Source organism: Copidosoma floridanum, unplaced genomic scaffold (assembly GCF_036245765.1).
Source record: "Copidosoma floridanum isolate Cflo_tuat_1 unplaced genomic scaffold, Cflo_Japanese_pri ptg000032l, whole genome shotgun sequence".
In the NCBI taxonomy this organism is placed as follows: Eukaryota; Metazoa; Arthropoda; class Insecta; order Hymenoptera; family Encyrtidae; genus Copidosoma; species Copidosoma floridanum.
This window is the reverse complement of record NW_028321909.1, coordinates 7050777-7073897: the sequence shown is the minus strand read 5'-3', so window position 1 is coordinate 7073897 and position 23121 is coordinate 7050777. Positions and strand designations below refer to the sequence as shown.

The 23121-nt window shown below is 42.6% G+C and overlaps 1 protein-coding gene across 2 annotated transcripts in view; it reads left to right on the top strand.

Moving 5' to 3' along the window:
• The first annotated feature begins 5937 nt into the window (after positions 1 to 5937).
• Positions 5938 to 23121, top strand: part of SoxN (SRY-box transcription factor soxNeuro) — a 106419-nt gene continuing 89235 nt past the window's right edge. The window contains exons 1-2 of one of the 2 annotated variants that reach the window (XM_014362772.2): positions 5938 to 8353; positions 9075 to 9595. In XM_014362772.2, coding sequence (XP_014218258.1) covers positions 6954 to 8353; positions 9075 to 9084 — 1410 coding nt within the window. In that variant the 5' untranslated portion in view covers positions 5938 to 6953 and the 3' untranslated portion in view covers positions 9085 to 9595. The remainder of the gene's footprint in view (positions 8354 to 9074; positions 9596 to 23121) is intronic. The other variant, XM_014362771.2, reaches the window with a different exon arrangement.

Here is a 23121-nt window from a genome sequence, read left to right as displayed (position 1 = left end):
TCGGCCAAATGTGTTTTTCAGTCAAGGTCGATGTATGAGCGCACGGCCACATAATTTGGAAATCAAACTTCCACGCGACCTCGGCTTAATGCACACACAACACACATACCTCCAGTCCGTATACGGATCACTCGAGTTTTCCCAGGTGTTCCAACTTAGACTAGTCAGAAATAACTCGCGAGAGAACAAATAATACACATGGCGAGAGTTTAGGAATGCCTACGTGAAACGATAAGGCATGTATATAATAGAAGCAGCAGCCGAGCGCGGAGATAAGATTGATGATACTTACCGAAAGCACACGATAATCCATGTACGCTTACGTACATGCAAATAAAGGTTCGACCGTCTAAAGTTGGGCAGAGCTTATTGTACGATCACTTATACGTGGCAATGTACATTTGACTGCGGTATCTCGTGCCCCTCTGAAAAGCGCAATGTTTTCCACGATTTGTCTATCTACACATTAATATATACCACGCGGGGGCGTCCGCCGTTGGCTCTTTCTCGGTGTAGGTTGGCGTATATATACGCACACATACGTAGAGTACCTTTGGACTAATTCGTATGCAAGGACGCGTCTGGAGTGCCATTTTGAATAATAACACGATAGCGTCTGCCCGAGAGCCACGAGCTGCCGATGTGTTGCTTCTTGTTGTGTGTCCCTCATTGTCCTGGTGATGATGTATCGAATTCAAATTATCCGCCTGACTCACGCAATTAACGTGAGTGGGTGTGACATCGAATTAGCTGCGTCACATTAATTATTTCTTGCATGTGTGTATTATTTACGTCAGTCTTGCCTGAAAAACAAAATTTTCATCACCATCTCGCCTTTAGTGGATTGTTTTTCGTTAGCATGCGCACGTGTGCCGGGACCCCTCGAGTGGGCAAAGAATTGTACCGCGTGAAAAAGAATACTTATTCATCCTTCTGAAAATGACAAATGCGAGTTTTGTCGGTCTCGAGCTGTCCGGTGAAGATAATGCAATGCACCTATCGCACACTCGAGCGTGTGTATAACCCAATGACCTCCGTATAAGTTAAGTTTTTCAAACCTCCTTTTCTTCGCCGTGCCCGTATTAGCATAAATAAATATTCTCGATATTACTTAGCCGTGCCATATCCCAACAGGAAAGTCCCGCTCCACGAAGCCTTTAACTATATTATATATTAGCCGTATAAATGCATATACCAAGAAATATATATGTATAGAAACCAACCCGTATATTATATTTATATTATATACATCGAAGCGCGTAACAAGGAGTGACGATGATGTCGTACGTCGTGTACACGCATACCCAAACATGATATGTGAAGAAAAACCATCGAGATAGCGTCTACACGTCGGCGCAAACATTGATTTGAATCACAATAGCTTCCCACCCACCCTCACCCCATTCCAACTATATTTATATATGCATCCGTGTATTGTTGCGCGTTACTTATTGTATAAACTTATCCTCCCCCCCCCCAACGGCCCGCATAAGCGTCTTTTTTTTCGAGTTGTCCAAGTTCATATGTACGCACGTACACGAGCAGTCGGTCTATCAATCCACTTACTTACATGTGCCACTTGTGGCTCTCTCTCTCTTTCCATCGCGGGGAAAATCGCGAGTGGAGAATAATAGGAGCATCGACCCTCCGCTCGATTCGCCAAGGCGTTTCTTTCTTATTTACTCGCCCTTCGTTCTTTTGTCTGTGCTTTGCGCCACAGTAGGTCGACCCTTGATTTTTTCATTCAAAAATTTTTTCCTCCGTCTGTTTCAGGCGAACTGGCTGCCCTGGATGTATATACAGCTGGAGTGATGATGACGTTTTACCTGCACTTGACTGTGGTAAGTACAGACTCCTTTAATTACAATTACATTTCTTTTGAACTATCGATTATTTTTGAAGCACACCTATACGAAATTTTATCATGTAATCAAATTATGATTCCTGCGCGCCTATATATGACTGCATAATAACAGGGAAAACGAAGTGTAAAATCTCCTGAATCAATTACGATTAACAGGTGAAAAAAAAAAAAAAAAAAAAATCACTTCTTACCTGTGAGTATCTTGTAAAGACTCTGCAGTGAGTAAGTGAAAGAAAAGTGAGTCTGCGCCGAATCGCGGGCATAAAACACGTCGCGACTGATCGGTCATCGTCACTCTATAGCTTTTATATGTATATACATATATATGTATAGCAGTGGCACACAATGCGCCCAAAGTCGGTCCGTGCCATTCATTCGCTTGTAACATATAGTTACTTTTTATTTCGCTCGCTCATACTACTATACGTGTATATACTGTACAACGATGAACTACATTGCGGTTTGTACGGCCGAGAAAACTTTACTTTCCATTCAGGTTCCATTGTTGACGTTTCTTTTGACATTATATCGGGTACTTACCCTCACGTCTGTCTATTTGCGCACAAAAAGATCTAGTTAGCTAATTGAATTCTCGACTTGAGCCATTGAATACCTTTTTCTATTGTACGTGAAATTTAATTTCACACCTTTTTCGGACCGACAAAGCGTTGTATGAACGATGAATTCCGCAAAATATTACCACCTGAGGCTATTTGATTAGATTATTTTATGTAATTGCACAAAAAACCAAAAATGATCGATTCCTGGGGGGAAAAAAAAAAAAAAAAGAAAAAAACCATTGAAGAAAAGTAGCCATTTCCTCGGTTGCTTCCTCGCGTGTCCTCGCGATGGCGCTCCTTACCGCACCGTGCACAAACAGCAGCGTCTTGTTACAACCGCACGAAACGAGCGGTGATGATGGCCACTCTCCTCGCATGTGTGCTCTCTCAAGTGCAAGCCCCTCCTCCCCGAGACGCCCAAAAATGTGAAAGAGCCCTCTCTCTCTCTCTCTCTCTCTCTCTCTCTCTCTCTCTCTCTCTCTCTCTCTCTCCGACGCGCACCGAATCTTATATTTCTTTCTCTCCTCCTTCGTTTGTCAAGTAAGTATATCATTCTTGAGCGGAGCGCGACTTCTGCATGGCTCTATGATTATCTATACGACGCATTCTTCCATTATTACCGAACGGTGTGTGCGTTTTTATGGGGTATGTTTGTATATAATATGCGCACGTGTGTTAATATGTATGTACATGTGCGTTGGTACGTGTGGATATATACGAGTGCCACGAGCCACCGCAACAGGTCTTGTATGTATTGGTATAGGGATGCAGGGGGTGAAAAGAAAGTCTGCGCCTTTCTTTCGTGAAGAAAGGCATTCGTCGAGACGCGGATTTTGGCAGGAGCAAGGATGTATACATATAGGACTGCGTGCGCGTACGTATAGGAGATGTACGCGGGAGCTGCGAGACTAAATGGATCAAACTGAGCGTGATAATGGCGAAAAGAAGACTTTAAGTGACGTTTGCCATTCATCGTTTTGTTCCCACCCGCTTCCCTATTTTTTTTTTTTTTTTTTCTTTTCCTACCTTTTCTATGCTTCAAGAAGGAGAAGAAGTACAATGCAAGAAGTCGTATCTCGAAAATTTGTCCTGGACAAACAACGAAGGGGAAAGTGAGCTAGAGCAACGGAGGAGTGATAGCGGCCCCTTTTGTGCGAGCACCCGCGATCTTTTGATCGTCGTACAACATGCGCATACAGAGATACTTACAAACATGTGGGCAGATTCTTAGTACCTACGCGTATTTAATAATGGCTTTGACGAGATGCGGTTCTTTCTTTCTTTGCTCCGCGCACTTTGTCTTGTGCGCCCCTGCCGTAGGTATAATATCTTTTCTGGGAATGCGTATATCAGCGTACATATTATATATGTGCTAAGGGTTAAAAGTTCGGAAGACTCTCCTCTTCGGGACCCGTCCCGTTTCTTTTGTACCCGTCTTTCGCTGCTGCAAGGCTGTAAAGTGTGCTCATTAATCCGCTCGCGTGCTTCCTTTCCTTCGATTCTTTTATCATTCCGTCTCTGAATGCCATGCGTGTATAGAGATTTGTTTTGGTGATATTGATATCGGTGAAAAAAGAGTTGCTCAACAATTTTCAGCCGTTATTCGCGGGCACTCGTGCGGACTTTATGTGCAAACTGTATTATTACGCGTGGGGGTGTTTGATGTTCAATAAAAGTTCAATAATCTAATTAAACAATCGTAAGTGATGGATTATATACACTTGGCTTAAAGTAACTCTTTATTTTTTTCGATGGTAATTTCTCTTTTTTTTTTTCCTATCAGCTTAAATTCGACAATTATGGAAGATTTGCCTTTTTATTTGACTTGAGCGTATATGATAAGCTGTAAGTTGAACAATTTTTGAGGTAGAAAGTTACGCAGCATACATTTAAACAGTTTATCAGACCTAATTTATTATTATAATTTTGGCAATCAAATATAAATCTGAAAATTTTCCAGCAAAACACGATTATCTTCGTTAAACACATGTTAGATAATCATGGGCGGGTTATAGATAATTTGAAAAAACCACGTTGTTTGCACACATACAGTCACGGTTGTTACGGTTCGAAGAGCTGTGTTTGCACAGACATTTGTGGAATATGTGTCAAATATTTGTCAGTTGAACGTACGTTTTCAAAGCCACCGAGTGAAAAGACGAAATGCTGCGTAAAAATATAAGTATCCAATTTCATAAAATTCATTGCTACGATAGATTAAATCGTACTAGTTTTATATTTTTAGATTTAAATTTTATTTTCAGATAATACGCTCTATTATGCTCTATCTACTCGATCAATTTGTTGAGTGAAATTTCGACTAGTAGTTGTTAGTTTCTTTAAATTTTAATACAATTTTTATCCCACAATAAATGCAACTATAGTATAGTAATCTAAAACAATGGGAGAACTGTATTTGTAAGTGAATACCAAGTAGCTAGTCTCATTACTATAAAATTTAATCTCATAAGTCGCGTTATCACCGTCTTCTTATAGAACAAAGACTTGGCTATGTTTGCCAAAATTTTTACGTGTGAAGCTTTACATCAAAATTTTGTGAAAAAAAAATGTTGGAAACTCATCACAGACCAAAAGAATACCTAATTTTTACATGTGGAAACAAACTGAGAATAGGTTGCTAAAGTATCAAGTTAATACAAGAAATTTGGAACTAGACCACAGTGCCCTATTCTGCATCATGCAATACAGTAGCTACATCATGCCCCTTTACGAAAATGATTCCATTAACTTTATCAAATTCACTGACGAGTTTAATGACGAACTTTGGAAATTAAAAAATATAAATGCTTTGCTACCCGTGCGTAGCTGAAATTCGCTCTCATCGCTTCGTAAATAAAAAAAAGGGTTAAAAAAAAGAGGGAAAAAAAAAAAACAATAAAACGCGTGTCAGCCGGGTGGCCGGCGTATTGGCGCTCTCTATTTCGCTTCCCAGAAAGACAGCCGTAGGCAGAAGCCGTCGCTCGATAGGCCGTCCCGCTAGAGGTCGCTCGTGAATTCTTGACGTCAGACACGGTGAAGCTCCGCCTCGTGGCTCCCAAGCGTCGACTAGCCATTGGCCGGGCGCAATGATGGCAGGCACGCGCATCCAATCGATCGACTTGCCAGGGCAGGTACGCTCGTTCAGCCGTACCCTTCTGCGCATTCGCCGAACTCCTGAGCCACGAGGTGGAGGGGGGATTCTAGTGCGAAGCGCCGCAAGTTCTAGTGGGTGGGGATGGTCGATGCAGAGGAGAATACCGAAGGCTTGCAGGGAACGCGATGGCGAGGAATGAGGAGGGGGGGAAAGACAAGCTCGCGCGCGCGCCTGCAGGAAACGACCGAGACAAGGCTCAAACTGTGCAGAGAGAAGTGCGTGGGGGGAAAAAGTGTATGTGGATACCTCGAGGCTAGAACTTCGAATGATCAGACTGTTCTGTTCTTTCGTCGAGAGTGGAGCGCTGCACCGGAGTCAGCCCCTCCGCGGTTTGTCTTCAATTTTTATCAGTGCTATCTTGACCACGAAAAATATAATACAAGTTGATACAAGCTTTTTAAATCGTTGTGTTCAATAGAGTACACAAAAATTAGCAGTGTTGAAAGAGCCCATGTACCTTGTATAGAAAGAGTAGCAAGAAAACGGGAGTGCAGAAATCGGAAATCGAGTTGCCGGAATCCGAGTAGAAAAAAAAGAGAAGGAAATTCGATTCGAACGAGCGCGCGCAACGGGTACACGCGATTCGTCGAAGCGTGCGGTGCCAGCTAACCAGTCAGCAAGCGACGAGGATAGGAGAGGGACGGAGCGTGTACAAACAGGCCAGAATCCTCTGTCCTTTTTCCTCTCTCGGGCGACGCGCGCGCCGTGCTGCCAAGAAGGTTGCAAGAGGCAAAAGTGACAGTGTGCATTTCAGTTCTGGTTCGGACTCTGTGAGGGACGGTCGTGTGTTTCTTTGTCTCGCTCTGTCTCTCCTCGCCTTGCGCAAGGAGTTCCAGGACCTGTTTGTGCAACAAATAAATCAGTACGAACTTGTCCACGAGCAACAGTCACAGTTCTCGATGATAACAATATAACGATTGTGTTGTTACATATAAAAGTTGTTCGCCAATGGTTTTGAACCTTCGTGGAACAATTAAAAAAGAAACATTGTATCGCGATTGTGCGGAAATATATTCTACCGTGTGCGAACATTAACCGATCTGATTCACGATCATTAATCGAATGACTCTCGTGGTGTTGTACTTCGCAATCACTGATCCGAGACAAGTGGCCCTTAATGTCTCGTGCGCAGGACACAAAGTTTCCAAGTTCGCGTGACGAACAACTGCGGTCATCTTAAGACATCTTCGAAGAAGAGTACCCCACTGCCCGTCATCAGTGTCAGCATCTTCGATAGCGTGGCGAACGCTGTCGTAACCAGTACTAAACAACAGGCAGGTGGACTCCTGCGGTGAGGAGGAGATAACTTGTTACGGTGCCCCAGGTCTGTAAACAAAAGTCAGTCAAGCTGTACGGGCACAGGGAGCAGGAAGACATGCTCACGATGGAGACGGACCTAAAGGGCGGCAGCCTGCACGGCCAGATGCCACCGCACCCCCATCAGGGCGTCTCGCCCATGGGCCATCACACGGGCGTCGTCTCGTCCTACGGAGCTTTGGGTTCCCTCGTACACAGCCCATCCCTGTCGGGCAGTCCGCCCAGCAGTGGTCTCGGCAGCCTCTCATTGCAGCAGCACCATCATCAGGCGACTCAGCACCACTACGCCTCGATGCATGCTGCCGCTGCGGCTGCTCAGCAGCAGGCCCAGCAACAACAGGCCCACAGCCAGCAACACAGCCAATCGATGCACTCGTTGGGACAGCAGCAAATCAGTGCCCAGCAACAGCAGCCCCCGCAGCATCACCCACACCAACAACAGCAGCAGCAACAACAACAACAACAGTCCCAGTCGCATCAGCCACCCAACAACAATAACAGCACCAGCAAGAACAACAACCTCGACCGGGTTAAGAGGCCGATGAATGCGTTCATGGTGTGGTCAAGAGGACAGCGTAGGAAAATGGCTCAGGAAAATCCGAAGATGCACAACAGCGAGATTTCAAAGAGACTCGGTGCCGAGTGGAAACTCCTGAGTGAGTCGGAAAAACGGCCGTTCATCGACGAGGCCAAGCGGCTCCGGGCTGTGCACATGAAAGAGCATCCAGACTACAAGTACCGACCAAGACGTAAGACCAAGACTCTGCTTAAGAAGGACAAGTTTCCGCTTGCCGGTGGTGTAGCCGGCGTTGGAGGAATGCTTGGGGTTGAGCATCAACGGCAGGTCGGTAACAGTGCCGGATCCCAACAAGTCAGTCGCGAGGTCTATCAGATGCCCAGTAGCTACATGCCCAACGGGTATGCGATGATGCATGACCCGACGGCCGCTTACCAGCAGCACTACAGCGGACACATGAATGCTGCTGCAGCAGCCGCGGCAGCTGGCTATCCCAGGTACGACATGGGTCATCAGCTAGGCGGTGGTAGTCCCTCGCCCCTCAACAGTTACATCAACGGATACGGCGGCTATGGGTCTGCAGCAACGACGACGGTTCCTGGTGGATCGCCCTCACCCTACCATCAGGCCCAGCCTGGCTCCCAGATGTCCAGTCACAGCCCGTCGGGCAGCAGTATAAAGAGCGAGCCCACGAGTCCGGCTAGCGCGGGCATACACACGCCCACGCCCAGTGGGCCAAACTCGACGAGTGGACCCCAAGTCAAGAGGGAGTACATGACCCAGTCGCAGCAGCAGCAACAACAACAGGACAACAGTTTCCAGCAAATGATCTCAATGTACATGGACCCAAACGCCATGCAGCATCACAACGTGTATTCGCCTGGACCGTCGCCTGACTCCCTCGGACAGCATCAGTCGGTCATGCCACCTCTAACCCATATGTAAGAATACATCTTTATACAAACTTACTCTTCGCTGTCCTATTTCAGAAGAATTTTTTTCCTCTCTTTGACTACTATTGGAAAAACTTTATCCTCTCGAAACGAGATGCTGTAATCGAAATGTTTATGGCTACATGGCTACAACAAGGGCAATAATCCCAACTGTTTGCTTGTGGTAGTTCATTGCGCATCAGATACATTATTGGTACAGCATTTCGTTTTATTCAAGTGCAATTCTATCATGCTGATTTAAAAAAACGAGTGAACTCGGAAGAGACAGTCGGCAACGTCTTAACACAAAGAGATCGGAATGAAGAATAATCGTTACGAGTAACGTTAACGTGCATTTGTAGCGGTGCTTTTAAATAATGGTTTTCGGCATCAAATTCAGAATAGTTAGTTCACAGCTTCTGATTTTTGTCAATTTTCTTCTAAAAACCACTTTTGGTAAAATTACATCCGGTCTCTTTGTGCACCATCCGACGGCGACTGATTAGCACGCGTGTCTTGGTTACCTCCATCAAACCTGGGATTCTAGGATTATTGTTTTATTTTCTCGCAAGATGAACGAAACGATAATACCACACGCCGTAGCATTCACTTTGAATTCTTTCTTTGTATACTTTCGCGTGCTATACGTGTACTTCTAACTCACAGAAAAAAAAAAATAAGCAAAAACCAAAATTCCATTACCTAACGCAGAATATAACTGACCCCGTAGGATAGCTTAGAGGACGGATGGATGAACGAGGCCTGAGCTCCCGAGAAATTGACTCAGACACGGATAACGAGAAAAAGATAACTATTACGAAAAGTAACAAAAAGAAAGAGAGCAAGCAAAAAGCTCGATTTTTGCTTAATTGCACAAACACGTGGGGGCCCGCGGGAAAAGCCGCTGCCGCCGCCGCCGCCGTCTTCGCCGTTGCTTCCGAAACACGGGGGTTTTTGCCACACGTGAAAATCCTAGGACGCACCGGAAAAATACAATAAAGATATATAACATACAGACACACGAGCCAGCGAGGAGATAACACATTCTCAAGGAGATACGACAGATATGAAAACGAGAATTATTCAGAAACACGCTCGAGTTGGGACACGAATTGGGATCGGCAAGCATCATCGATGAACTAAGCACAGACCTACTACAGAGCCTCACATCAATCAATATCACCGAGAACAAAACCACATTTAGCCGCAAATTTTTTTTTGGACGCTAAATTTTTATCATCACAACCTTGAGTTTGTATTGGCTGTATTTTTTTTATTTATTTATTTAATTTTACATCATTAATCATTATTATTATTATTGCGATTGAAATTTTGTTGTGCAACTACTTTTATATATGCTTGCGATACGAATACACTCTGATACTTGTTCGTATTGAAGATGAGAGAAAAGTCTTTTAACTATGATAGCCAAAAGTTTTCGAATCCAATACATACACGTTTTGCAGTCCCAGCAATGTTTATCGATTTGTATTTGCTGAGACTGCGATACTGTACACTTTTTAATAGTTTACCATAAATGACAAATACCATTACACCCGCACATTCTTTCGATATATTAGTATAGTCATTTTATACGATGATAAAAGACTTTTCTCTACTCGGCTAATCACCAAAAGTATCCATCTCGTGGGCTCTCGACGTTTTCGCGGCGGCGTTTGGTGGCGCTTCCGTGAGATCCCCACGTATACGCCTTTTTCTTGCTGCCTCTTTCGTCCTTTTTTCCAAGAGAAGAAAAAAGAGCATAAAGGTTACTTTTTATTTAAATGCTCGTGCTTTTTTTCCAACTAGTGAAAAAAGTGAGCCGGGGCAAACGTTGGACCGGTGAAAATTAAAATTATGTTCGTGAACGCGCGAGTGAAGCGCTCGATGAAATTTATTATTTAATTGGTACGACATACAAAAAAAAATCTATATATATATATATATTAACGTTTAGTATTATTTGTACATTTTGTAAAATATATTTTTGTATATGTAACATTGAGATATTATTATTACGTTTACATTTTATTTCATAAAAATAAGGGAAATTGATTATGTACCATCGCTCGATAAAAGGCCATCAAATAACAATCATGGAAATGGAAACAGTGTAATAGTTTTGGAGAAAAAAAAACAATATTATCGTCTTGTTCGCTCGCGCGCTTCCTCTCGAGTATAAAAAAGAAAAGTAGAAAAAAAAACTGGTTTCTTGTTTTTCTTTCTTACAGTTACGAACGTTTGTTGCAAAAGTGACGTAACGAAGAAAAAATTAAAATTAAAAATATATATTGATGCTCAGTGATTCGTTGACGAGTATACGGGTAGACTCGTTCTCCTCAAATAACCACTGTGATAAAGAAAGAATTATCGTGCGAAGAGTATACATGAGTTCGTAGATTCTTGCGTGTTGAGGAAACGAAATCCGAAGGGGGATGGTTTATTGTTTTCGATTAGTAGTGCAAAATTTTATTTGAACCATTTTTTTTTTTTTTTTTTTTCGAGTCAGCATTTTCATTGCTCTCTTTTTGGTGCTATTTAAATGACGGAGATGTGCACATGCTGTCAAGACTGATGCGTTGCAGATCTTGAGTCAAAAATTAACAATTCAATAATTTTAAATTGCTTGAGAGAAAAAAAAAATAGATTTTCATATCAAAAATCCTCCTCCAACGGTCAAAAGTTAGTATACGATTGTAAATAATATTTATATATAAATAAATAAATAAATATATATATATAAACGAGAAACAAAAACTGTGTAAACATAAAATAGATGTGTATTATATTTCCGAGTGTATATATTATTATTACAGATAAAAAAAAAATTAAGGTATTTGTTTCGTTTTTTTTTAGCTCTACTTCCTTCCAAAGTAGCGTGAAATATTTTCCGACGTGCCGCGCGAGCCTCCATAAACCTCATATTAAAAAAAAATAAATAAAAAAAAAAAAATGAATTTGGTGAAGAGAATACCAAGATCTAAGAGAAGCACAGCGTATAGTAAAAAAGTGCAAATGTCGAAGGTGTGAACGACCGAATGTACGTGACGATTGAGCGTAAATCATTTTTTTTTTCTTTTTTTTTTTTTTTCTTTGAGCGAAAGGTATCATGGCGACCATTACTCGTAGTATTTATTATGTAAAACGCGCGTCAAGTTAAACGAAGTTTCGGATGCGTTCTCGTGTTTTTTTTTGTTTTCTCTGATTTTACTTCAGGGCAATATAATCTTTCAATATAAATATATATAAATACATACAAGCTCACGTGAGTCAGCGCACACACGCACACACTTCTATATATTTATAAATATTTATACAAACGAATTCATATAATATGTGTATATAAATTATGTATCTATATGTGCCCGAACGCGATCTGAAAATTTACAAACAAATAAAAACTACATGCGAAACGATCGAATTTGTTAAGGGAAATAAACAAAAAAAAATAAATAAAAAAAATTATTAAAATTATAAACGACTACACTAGATGTTATGTCAAATATGTATACATATATAAACGCACGCTGAAGCAAATAAAAAGCAAAAAGACACTTATCACTCGTCCGTTTCATTTGTTTTACTAGAATAATAAACAATACCTATACCTCACTTACGATAACAATGGAATAAAAAAAAAAAAAGAGAGTTAAAGTTGATCGGCTGATTCATTTGCTCGGAAAATCGAAATCACAAGTGTTGAAGAAGCAAAAGGAAATGAAGAAAAAGAAGAACCCTTGTAAATATAGTTTGAGTCGCTAACACTTCGATTTACGATCGAGAGATACAATAGTAGACGTGCTTATGAAGCCAAAGTGGGAGTGAACTAAATGTCATGTGTATAGCACAAAGAAAATATAAAGTTTAGAGAAGCAAGTAACGTGACACAGTACGATAAATATAAAAAATAAATGTATCGATATAGAATATTGGTTATCCGTCTCTCTCGTAAATCATTATATTACATGGTAATTATTAATTAGTTAATTTTACGCCAAATTATTATTATTATTTTTTATCTTTATTTTCACTATTGTCATTCATTACCACTACAGTGCTCTTATGATGAAAAATTAAATGGTTGGTATTATCGCAAATTAAATCACGAATGTCTTTTTATTATTATTTAAATGATTAATTTAAATAATCAAGATCAGTCACGGTAACCCCGAGCCACTTCACAATCATCCATCCCCTTCACAGCTCGTTTTTTTCTTCTATTTTTTTTTTTTTTTTTTTTCCTCCGACCATCATTCTCGTCCATATTAATTTTCACTTACGTACGTATTTATACGCAATGCACGCTAGTGCTCGTACTCGGGACAGGAGAGCTATTACGCAGAAGAGACTTTTAATTTCGCAGCTTGTCCCTTTGTTCTCTCTTTTTTTCTCTTTCTCTCTCTCTCTCTCTTTTATTCTACGCCATGTTCTCTTACGAGTGCCATACCGTATATGTATAAACTGCGTGGCAAGGGGACGACGACGACGAGCTTAAAGAGATGCACGGGCACGATTTTCGTCAGCCGGCATGAGGCCTTGCAGTCATAGATGATGCAGGAGTCACGCGCGCGATTTCTCGACTCTCGTGGTGACCCGCAAGTGTTCTTCTCCGTCTATACGCTCTGATGAAACAGTATCGCAGTTGTACACGTACAGGGCAAAAGAACCAATCGCACGTGCCGCTTATTTATTCATTTTTTTTTTTTTTTTCGTGTTGCTCCTTTTTTTTATGAAAATGCGTCTATGATATGGGTGATGATTTCCTGGTAATTGCCTTGCACTGCGAGTAATGTCAAATTCTTCGAGTTGCAATCGATGCTACTTTGTACATAAACTGTAGCATCGATATTTTTATTTTTGCAAAACATCGATACTCATACTCTTGTAAGCAGTTAAAAAAGCTCCGTCCTATTTTTTCTGAGATTAAGAGTAACTAAGGTTCTACTGATGAAAGCTCCTGAGGTACGAACGAATAACCAAGTTTCCAACACTCCCAAGCTTCCAAACTGGTATATACTGAGTTTTCAAGTATAGGTACATTTACGTAGTGAAACGACAATAGCAGTACCGCTCTCGGTTGTCGCCATTTTCGCGGCTCGTTTCGAAACGAAGTCCACCGCAGCGAGTGCACCCGTATCCCTCCTGCAGGAATATACATGTATGTATATGTATACTCGCGCGCAAAAGAGCGAAGCGAGCCCATTCATTTGAGCCAATAAATATTCCATAGTTCCGCGCATAAACGCGCTGTTTGTCATGTACAAGTCGTATTTTCGATTTAAAAGGGCTGCCTTGCACGCGCACCCGCGATCCAAACGCGAATCACTCTATTTCTCTCTCTCTCATTTTTGCGCTCTGCACCCAGTAACGTGGTCAAATGAATGCGTACGAAGCGCGACGGGAGAAAAAGCTGGGGGGGGGGAGCGGACGGCAAAGCCACCCAGCGAGGTAAACTCTGTTTAATGATTGAATTTGGACTCGCTGACGATATGGCAATTCCACTCCGTTTTCGTTTTATTTTATTTTATTTTTTAATTCTTTATTTTACTCAAAATCGTTGGAATGAAACGATCGCACGAGAACTTTACTCTGGCCTATCTGTTGAAAATCCGATGGACAAGTAATCGAGTCTGTCGACAGTACGCGAATAAATAAATTTTAACATTCGCATGCTTTGATTTATCATAAATTTTAAATTTTAAACAAAAAATTAACAATCGGCCCAAAAGCTACAGAGAATCGCTCTCGCTCTTGTATGCCAGTACCACACTCGTATCAAATATTAATCATCAGTACGCGAGAGAGAGAGAGAGAGAAATACACGATAATGCTAATTTTAAACTCGCTTCTTTTTTGCAGGACACTATATATATATATATATACGTGCTCGCGATCCCGCATCGGTCGAGAGCTAGAGAGCGAGAGAGCGCCGATGTATATCATATTGATAATGATCTTTTCCGCAAGATTAAATTGTGCGTGCGACAGATTTTGATTAAGTGTCGCGGGGGCCTGTGACACTTGCGTGTGTCGTATGTATATGTATATATGTATTTGTACACATGGCTAAAGTCAACATTTGTGGGGCAGACTGTTTTTTTATTTTTATTATTTTTTTTCTTTTCGTTTCAGCTTTTGCAAATCGTAGGTTGACTAATTAATGCGTAGCCTAATCAAGAGCTCGTGGTATGTGGCGACAGCAGAAACAGTGATAATTTAGCTAATTTTTGTTAAGTAGAACAATATTTGAATTTGTCGCAAGTTTTGTGAGATTTCTTTAGGTTTTATAACGTTTTAAATAGTCAAATTTGTTATGAGATATAACGTGAATGGGTATTTAAAATTTTTATTTGAACAAATTTCTCTCTGCGAAACTTGATCACGTTTTTCGCAGATTATACTTTGAAAAACGTCATGGGTTTCCGATTACGTGCTAGTCTGCAAAAATCGAGTATTTTTTACTTAACAAAGTCGATACCTCATTTATCCGGTTACAAATTATCGTATCGCTAAGAAGACAGTTTACCCGTGACTTTCGATGGCGATCGATAAACCAGAAACTTTCTGCCGTAGCTATACATTCACGGATTCGACTTGTGGATTATGCAAAATTAAGCTCGTGATGAATAAGGAAGTATTTGAAGGTGGAGTAGTGTACGCATATTTTATTGAGGTATTCAGAGTACTAATTTTTTTTTTTTTTTTTTTTCAAGTTTCAGTACGAAGCTAATACGATTTGACAACTTTTCTGACTTGGATTCATTAACATTTATTGAATTTTTCTTGAATTTTGGAGATGTATTACTCCCTAATCGTAGACATTTGTTTTATTTGCATTTAAGCACTAAAAAAGTTGACCGATCTTGGCAAGACTAATTAATTTTCACTCTAAAAAAATTCATCCTATACATTGTAAGAAACTTCGGCAAAAAAAATTTTTTTTTTTTTTCACGTTTTAACATGTTAAAGAGTCGATGTTTGGAAACGCTTCGTTGGAGAAAAAAAATTAATCGTCCCTATATAAATCCCGTATGAAACGAATGCCAAATCCGTAAAATGCGCCAAAGAGCAATGAGGCTCTTAAAAAAAGCATTCCCAAAATAATCCAAGCTAATAACTGTCACGGCCAAAAAAACCCTCAAGCACCCGTTTACACCAAACGACTGGCAATAACGAGCCAATCAAATAAAGAGCCCGCACTGCTTGCGAAACAAAGAAAAAGAGGGTAAACTTCCGAATTTTTTTCGTGCATTTAGGGCCAATTTGTAAATAAGCCTCTTTAATCGAGCGACAAGTAAAAAGAAAAATAAAGTGCGGGGGAGCAGGTGGAAGTACACTCGGGTACCCCTGCCGAAAATTCTCTCTGTACGTATATACACTTTTTGCAACGCCTCTCGAACCTCCGCTAATTGGCCATTTGGACGTCGGAATGCGTACGCGTCAAAGGTATGGCTCTTTTTTTTTTCTCTCTCTCGATTCGATGATAGATTTTTTTTTTCCAGCACATTTTTCACTCCCACGAGAGCTTTATTATTCCCATCGCTGAATGCCCATTGATGCGGGAGGCCCGACTTTTTTTCGCGCTGCATTGTTCTTTGCGCGTGTCGAGTTTTATTATCGGAGACGCGGTGCAGTCAAAGCGGTGCATTGGCCTTTTTTATTTTTTTTTTTTTTTTCAGCGTCATAGATGTGGATTTCAAGTTTTGGGAAGTACCGCGCGAGTGACGCTTCTAGTGCTCGCTGTCAGCCGTAAATGCCTTTTATCCGAGTTTCTATCAGCAAACTGGTCTTACGAGTGCTGTTTTCATCCCGGGATATTGTTTACGCACGATCGAGCTTTCATTTTTTTCTTTGACCCTCCGTTGGAAGGTTTTTGAAGATTTGCGTGGTCATAGTTAATGGTTGCGTGTCTACAGTTGCCTACGCAGACTCTTTTAAAAATTTACCTGCCGATATTCGGATGAAACTGATTAATCGTGTTTAATACATCCAACATAATCGATTGTTGCTAACAAGAAAGTGCACCAATGCATAGATGAGTCTCTGTTTTTCGGTTTAAAAGTAATTGTATTGTATCAGAATAATCCTCGTGAGAAATTTCTGGACCATTTTAATCATAAATTTGAGAAAGAAAATGCTTTTTGCATTGGTAAGTTTTTGCCTTGGGATAAATAGGATTTAATTCGATCAAAAAACTTGTTGAAAATTAAATAAAATAATTCTCTTTGGAAAAAATATTTCTATCTATAGCTTTGTCATGTCCAATTGTACTTATACATATGATTTTTTAAGACCTTGATTTTCACACATGAGAGTAATAACCGCGACTCAATTAACGGACAATTGAAAATCAATTAAATTGACTTGTGAGTTTTTCATGACCATATGAACGTATGAGCACGCGATCGCATTTATAGCTGGTCTATTGATAAAAAATGATTATTATACATTGATATCGATGAATGGGAGCCCCTCAAATACAAACGAGGAGTGTAGGACGCAAGGTGAAATAAATTATTTAGGTTGGCAAACATTGCCCAACATATTAAACTCTCCAAAGATTATTCATACACACACTGCACACATGACAATAACCAATCACCACGTAAGTACCAAAACCAACGATAAAATCTAAAAATCCAAGAGCCGTCCCCCGTTGTCAAAGAGCCCGCACATCACACACATATATCTCTTAAGCATTAGCTAATCGACAAAAAGTATAGCCCCTTTTCGCACAGGGGCGAGCTTTTCATACTCGGGGGATAATTATGGCACTTACACCGGGGCAATAGGTGGGCGACGCGCGTTGTCTGCGCCAACCAACAACTGCGTACACTCGGCATCGTCATCAGCCCAGCAGCTCTTCTCTCACCCTCTCGGTTCTCTCTGTCCCCTTGGACCCGAAACGCACTCGTCCTTTCCTCCCTCCTTTTTTTTTTTTTTTCTTCTGCTCAACCCGTTCTGCGAGAGTAGCACCTGGCAGGGCGACGTCTCCTACTGATATATGCCGCGATTTAGGGTGGAGGCTCGAAAGGACAAAAAAAATATATAGGGGGAAACAAGAGGACAGTAGCGACTGAACCTGAAATCCTTACCGTCCTCGTATCTTTTCGCTCCTTCGTCCTCCTCGGGCTCTTCTTCCTCTTTTTTCCGTCCAAGGTACACGCTCTTTATCGCGCCGGGCTGACGTTTATGACGACAAACGGCCGTCACCGCGAGAGAGAAAAAGAGACCCGGGGGTTATCTCATTCTTAATAGACACACGCGCGCCGCTCCTCCGTATGTATATACTTATACATGTTGCTGTACGCCGGAGGAGGACGAGATGAGGCCCTTGGCTTATTCCTTTTATCGTCAATAACGCGCTCACCGCACGAGTTTACGACGCCAACTCGGATGCAACTATGGAAGCCCTCGGCGGCCGGCGTCGTTAAAATCAATTCGTCGTCCCCGTACTTACGCTCGTAATTAGTCGCGCTGCACGCGAGTGGGCCTGTAACCTTTTTTTTTTTTTTTTTTTTTTTTTTTTCATGCGTGACGCTCTTCTCGTTCCCGCTGTCGTGCGAATGTACACATTCGTTTCTCCTTTTGCGATTTAGCTAAACGATTTTATTGGCAGTGCAGGTAACCGTAAGTGCGGCAGATGCTACACAGGAACTCTCCACGAGACGAGGCGAATTTGTAATTTATGGCGCCTGCACGCGGGCCTGGTGGACGAGTCGGACGACTTGTGTACGTACCTGCACGTATATAATAATATATGTACAGCCCAACAGAGTAAATAGATAAGACATTTTCGGCTAACTTGTACGAGTTTTATGGCCCGCCTTTGTGCCCCAAGTGCCTTTTTCAGATGGTTCTTCCCTGTGAGGAACAAGGGTATATCCTTTTCACAGGAAAACCATCAACGCAGGCCTATCTAAAAATAGGAAGAGGAAAAAAAACCGCAGCTACATGTGGCAATCGCAGTCGATCGATGACGGAAACGAGTGTTTACAGAATTCCCACAGATGACCGTCCCTCTTTTTTTTCTTTCTCTCTCTCGGTAGATTCTCAGCGAAACTATAGCATACGTATACGAGCAAAGAGGAGAGGAGAACGAGGAAGATCCGTCCGACAGGCGCTAACGAGAATCGAATTTTCACGGGCCTCCCTCGTGCGGCAAACCCTTTCCTTAAGCCGAAAAGCGGGACAGTAGAAACAAAAAATTAAAAAAAGAAAAGAAAAAGGAAGGGGGTCCTTCTAGGCGACGGTGTCTATTTTTTGCTCGCCGCCGCGGATTTGCCACGGCGAAAAAGAGAGAAACGGAGCCTTGGCTGGAAACCCGAGAAGTCGGGGCCCCTGATTTATGCGCCTCGTTACCAGAGCCCACGGGTAATATAGTAGCCTTCGAGCGGTTACAGGATCGGTAGACACGAGAAAGGTGCGCCGGGGATGATGTGCAAAATCACGAGGACGGATTTGCGGGCTTTTTCACTCGTGTTTTCCCCGTATACACACTGTATAAGGTACATATACTTTTCTTTGAAAATTTTCGCAATGCCGAGGTGATAACAAAATAGCCGGAGCAATAAATTTTGTGTGTGCAAAGATGATGCCGGAAAGACGAGGAAGGCCGGTTGCACTTTTGTGCCGCGTGCACACGCAGAAACCGAGATCGGCCGGGAGGGGAAGTGGACGGGTCGGACTAGCTTCGGGGCTGGGTCAGTTTATCGCAAACAAATGGGTCGTGCGCTCTTCTGCAGCTCGAGAGCTCGGTCGCCCGTATTTCACCGAAATTTATTGTTTATTATTCCCCCCGCGACGGTGGCGGCGGTGGTAAAAAAGCAGAGAGAGGGAGAGAACGCGCTCGCGATGATATAGGGCCCCGTGTTTGCTTGGAGTATAGCGTTAATGTCGTTAATGGCTCTCCCCTGTATATTGGGTCTATACGTACACCGGTTTGCGCTTCTTTTGCTCCTCTCCCGAAGATGTATGCTGATCTGGCGACCGTGACTGTCGTGCAGACGATTTTTTTTTTTCTTTTTTCATCTTAATGGCCGGTATGCGGTGTGTAGGCCAATTTTTCATGTCACGCGCATCGCCGGGATGGATGTATCACACGAAGCTTTCCGATGTATCGATGTATAGGCGATGCCATTGTTTTAATTTCATCAACGAGACGTAATTTTATGACGGTTCAACCGCGGAGTTGAGGAAAAATAGGTATACAGCGAGAAAAATAATGGATACCATCTGCAACGAGCAGAAGCGCGAGTTTAATTGGTCGACAATCTACACGCGAACGTCTTGGGTTATTGTGCATCTTGGCGATATTTTGCACACTTGATCGAGAATAGATTGTATGTTAATTTATTGTACGGCCGAAGAATTCTTAACTCGAGCGTCTACGGTTTTAACTTACTATAGGGTATGCTGTCGTGCCAACGACAAAAGAAAACAGAGCAGTGGGTCAAAGGGAGTTTCGATGAGTATAGGGGCATGTATAGGTATCTTGTATTGAAAAGTGCCAAACAACATCCACACCCGGGATGGAAAAAAAAGACACGGGAGGATGTGAGGCGCGCGTGTCAGAAAATAGAGGCCCGCGCGTCCTGGACTTGACGCTAATGCGTTCTTGATGCCCGCGCTCGGCGACTGCAGTAACGCATTCCCTTCGACCACACGAGACTATATAAGTATACGAGAGATCGGAGAGATCGTTTTGACAGAGGCGCACGCACGCGTTGTTCATCCCAACCCGCTTCAACTGTATATACTCACGGGGGGCAAAATAGATCGGGAGACAAAAGTTCGTGGTGTGGCGATGACGTGTCGGGGACACGCGCTCGTCTACAAGGGCCTGATGTGGTTTGCTCGGAGCATGTATATACTGTGCACACAGAGTAGTTGTAATATAGTCTATTTGCTATGCAAAGCTCGAGGATTTCAGGGTTGAAGGTTCGGTGGTTTTCCATTATCGAGTGACGGCTCGCCGGAGGCTTGAGCTTCTGGTGGCGATGGGAACATATTATAATACACTTACTTATGTAAGGAGTGTTACGCGTGATGTGTGTTCCTTCTCTATCAAAATAGACTCGTGCTCTCTGCTACTATCCGATGTGCAATTGAAAAAAAAAAAAAAAAAAAAATTGAATCAAACGAAAAATAATTATAATGATAATAATATGTACCTTTATACCCACCATGAGCTGTGTATAGGTTGGTATAGGTGGGGAGGGGCAGCAAAGGCTTATTCCGATTGAAAAATTACAGACCGCATGCAGCCGCGGAACGGGGAGGAGATGATAGAGGGCGATAGGGCGAAGCGTCCGAGCGGCACTCGGGAGACGGATAAGTGTATATATTATATACCCGACTTTTTCGGGCAAGTACCTTTGTGATTTTTCACATGTGCTTTTTCACCACGCAATGCTCCTCGAGGAGGGTTTAGGCGACCTTCTCGCAGCAAAAATTACCTAATCTCCCCCCTACCCCCCTCCCAGTAATGGGAGGCCTCCTCATCCCTTTCCTTGTCCCTTTCCCAAGTGCCAAGTGCCCATAGTAGTGCCCTTATTAAAAGGAGCCGGACGTAGAGCACTATAATATACAAAAAAAAAGTATGTATATATACCGTCGCGGGAGAAGAGGTGATGGGAGGAGAGAAAGCTCTCTCGCTCCCCCAAGAAGTTTCGAAAGCCCCGATGGGCTCTCCGAGCTCCGAAATTAAGACAAATCGGGACCCGATTGCAATCGCAGCCAATTAATCTACCGGCGGGACGTCGTGCATGCGAGCCACGCGTTAGCCCGATGCGTGTCCTACCCTCCCTCCCCCTTAATTTTGGGGATGAAAAAGTGTTTGCGTGCAGACTACGAAATCGTCGCCGAAATGAAGGTGTCGTGGAGTATAGGTGAGCTTATCTCTCTAGTGAAATTTGCCGCGACAGCCATCGGATGTTAGGGGGGGGGGAGTCTCGTTTGGAAAAATGTGAGACGGAAGGAATGGGTTTCCCAATGGCAGGTGTGTCGTTTCAATTCGAGCGTATCTCCATATTACCATCGAGGCACGAGTTCGCGAGACGGCGGGCCCCCCCTCAAGTTTGCGTGCACAGCTCGAATCGTTTGTGATGTAGATTATTCGTTTAGCGCGCACTCACGGACTTTTCGCTGCTGCTCTTGAAACAGGCGACATATAGTACACACGCGAGGCAGAAGCTTTGAGTATTTTTGAGGGGGAGGGAAAAAAAAGGCCAGGATGCGGTTAGCGCGTGGCTAATGGCGCTGATAATATTGACAGAATGCACCACCTCGGGGAACGAGAGAGGCTTTTGCACCTGCTAATCTGGCCGTTCACCCTCTCTTTCCCTCGCGTGTACGTATGAACGAGCGTCGAAGGCAAATATTGTACGAGGCTCTTCTTCGCTGCTACTGCAGTAGCGCGGAAACAGTAGCTGTACGGCGTAGCAAGTTTTTTTTAAATCTTTTTTTACCTTTCCCCCCCCTCCCCCCCAAGTGCATGTCAGTAGCCCGCGAAGGCTGATGTATCTGGCTCTTCTTCGTCTTCTGTGCCTCGACCGGCTACTGGTAAATATTGTAACTCCGAGATTTCCTTGAATCGCGAAAAAGCGCGAGGTTTTCGGGGTACAATTGCTCGTACATAATATATGATTCGTTCAAATTTTTAACGCATGATTAAAAAGGACCCTTTCGCGGAAAATTTTTTTCCAGGGGTGCTAAAACACACGCTACTTCGTTTGGTTCACCTGGAAACGCGTCGTTGGATTTGTCGTACATGTTAATCGATAAAATCGATCGACTCTGCGAGAGGCGTACCTCGTTTTTTGCCAGCAGTGACGCTGAATGTTAAACACGTTTCGTCTCGGTCCAGTCGATGGATAGCCAGTGGTGCGCGAAGGAACTTTTTGTGGTAAAAACCTGGAGGATAATATCGGTAGTTTTTTTTTAATTATTTGATAAAAAAAAAAAAAAAAAGAACTAATTTAATTTAATAAAATTAACCGTCAGGGAAAAACAAAGCAGGAATTCCAAATTGGATTGGCGCACGAAGCGTGTGTATATGTAGGGAGCAAGCCACTGTATGGACTCGATTCCGATCTATGCCTGCCGTGTCGTTTACAATTTTTTCCCCTCCCGGTATACACGCAATGGGAGAGCCCGCAATCAGCATCTCCCCCGATTCGATTTATTTTAAATTTCAAAAATCACCCCTCCCCCCTTCTCTCCCCACTGGCAATCAACAAAAGCAACAGCTGGAACACGTCAATCGAATCAATTTCCCTCTAATCAATCTAACTCGCGCCTTAATTACTCGACGATCGGTACGATCGACGAATTCAATGGCGCTCGATTCACTCCCGAGTGTAATTGCGCGACGACAATGCACAGCCGGTCGACGAAACTAGATTCATTAAATTCGTTATCGGTGCGTATATTATATACAGCAGTGTAAAAAAGCCAACTTCCTCTTTCTCTGCTGGATCAATCATAGCAGTACACTTGTACGCCAGAAGAGGATACTATCCACAAGTTTCATCAAAGTGTACAATATGGATACCTTTGATGGACTATGCGTGCTCGTAAGGTGAGAAAAGCTGCTGCTACGCGAACTTCTCGATTTCTGATGGATGACGTTGCAATTATGGCTTCTTTCTCGCAAGCTTGCCTTCCCTTTTGTGATCATCGATGTGTTCGCGCATCTAATAAATTCCCTTCTGTGTAAAGTGCGCAAAACCTTGGTGATGCTCGTGTTTAGGTACCATTGATGTATTCTTTCACGT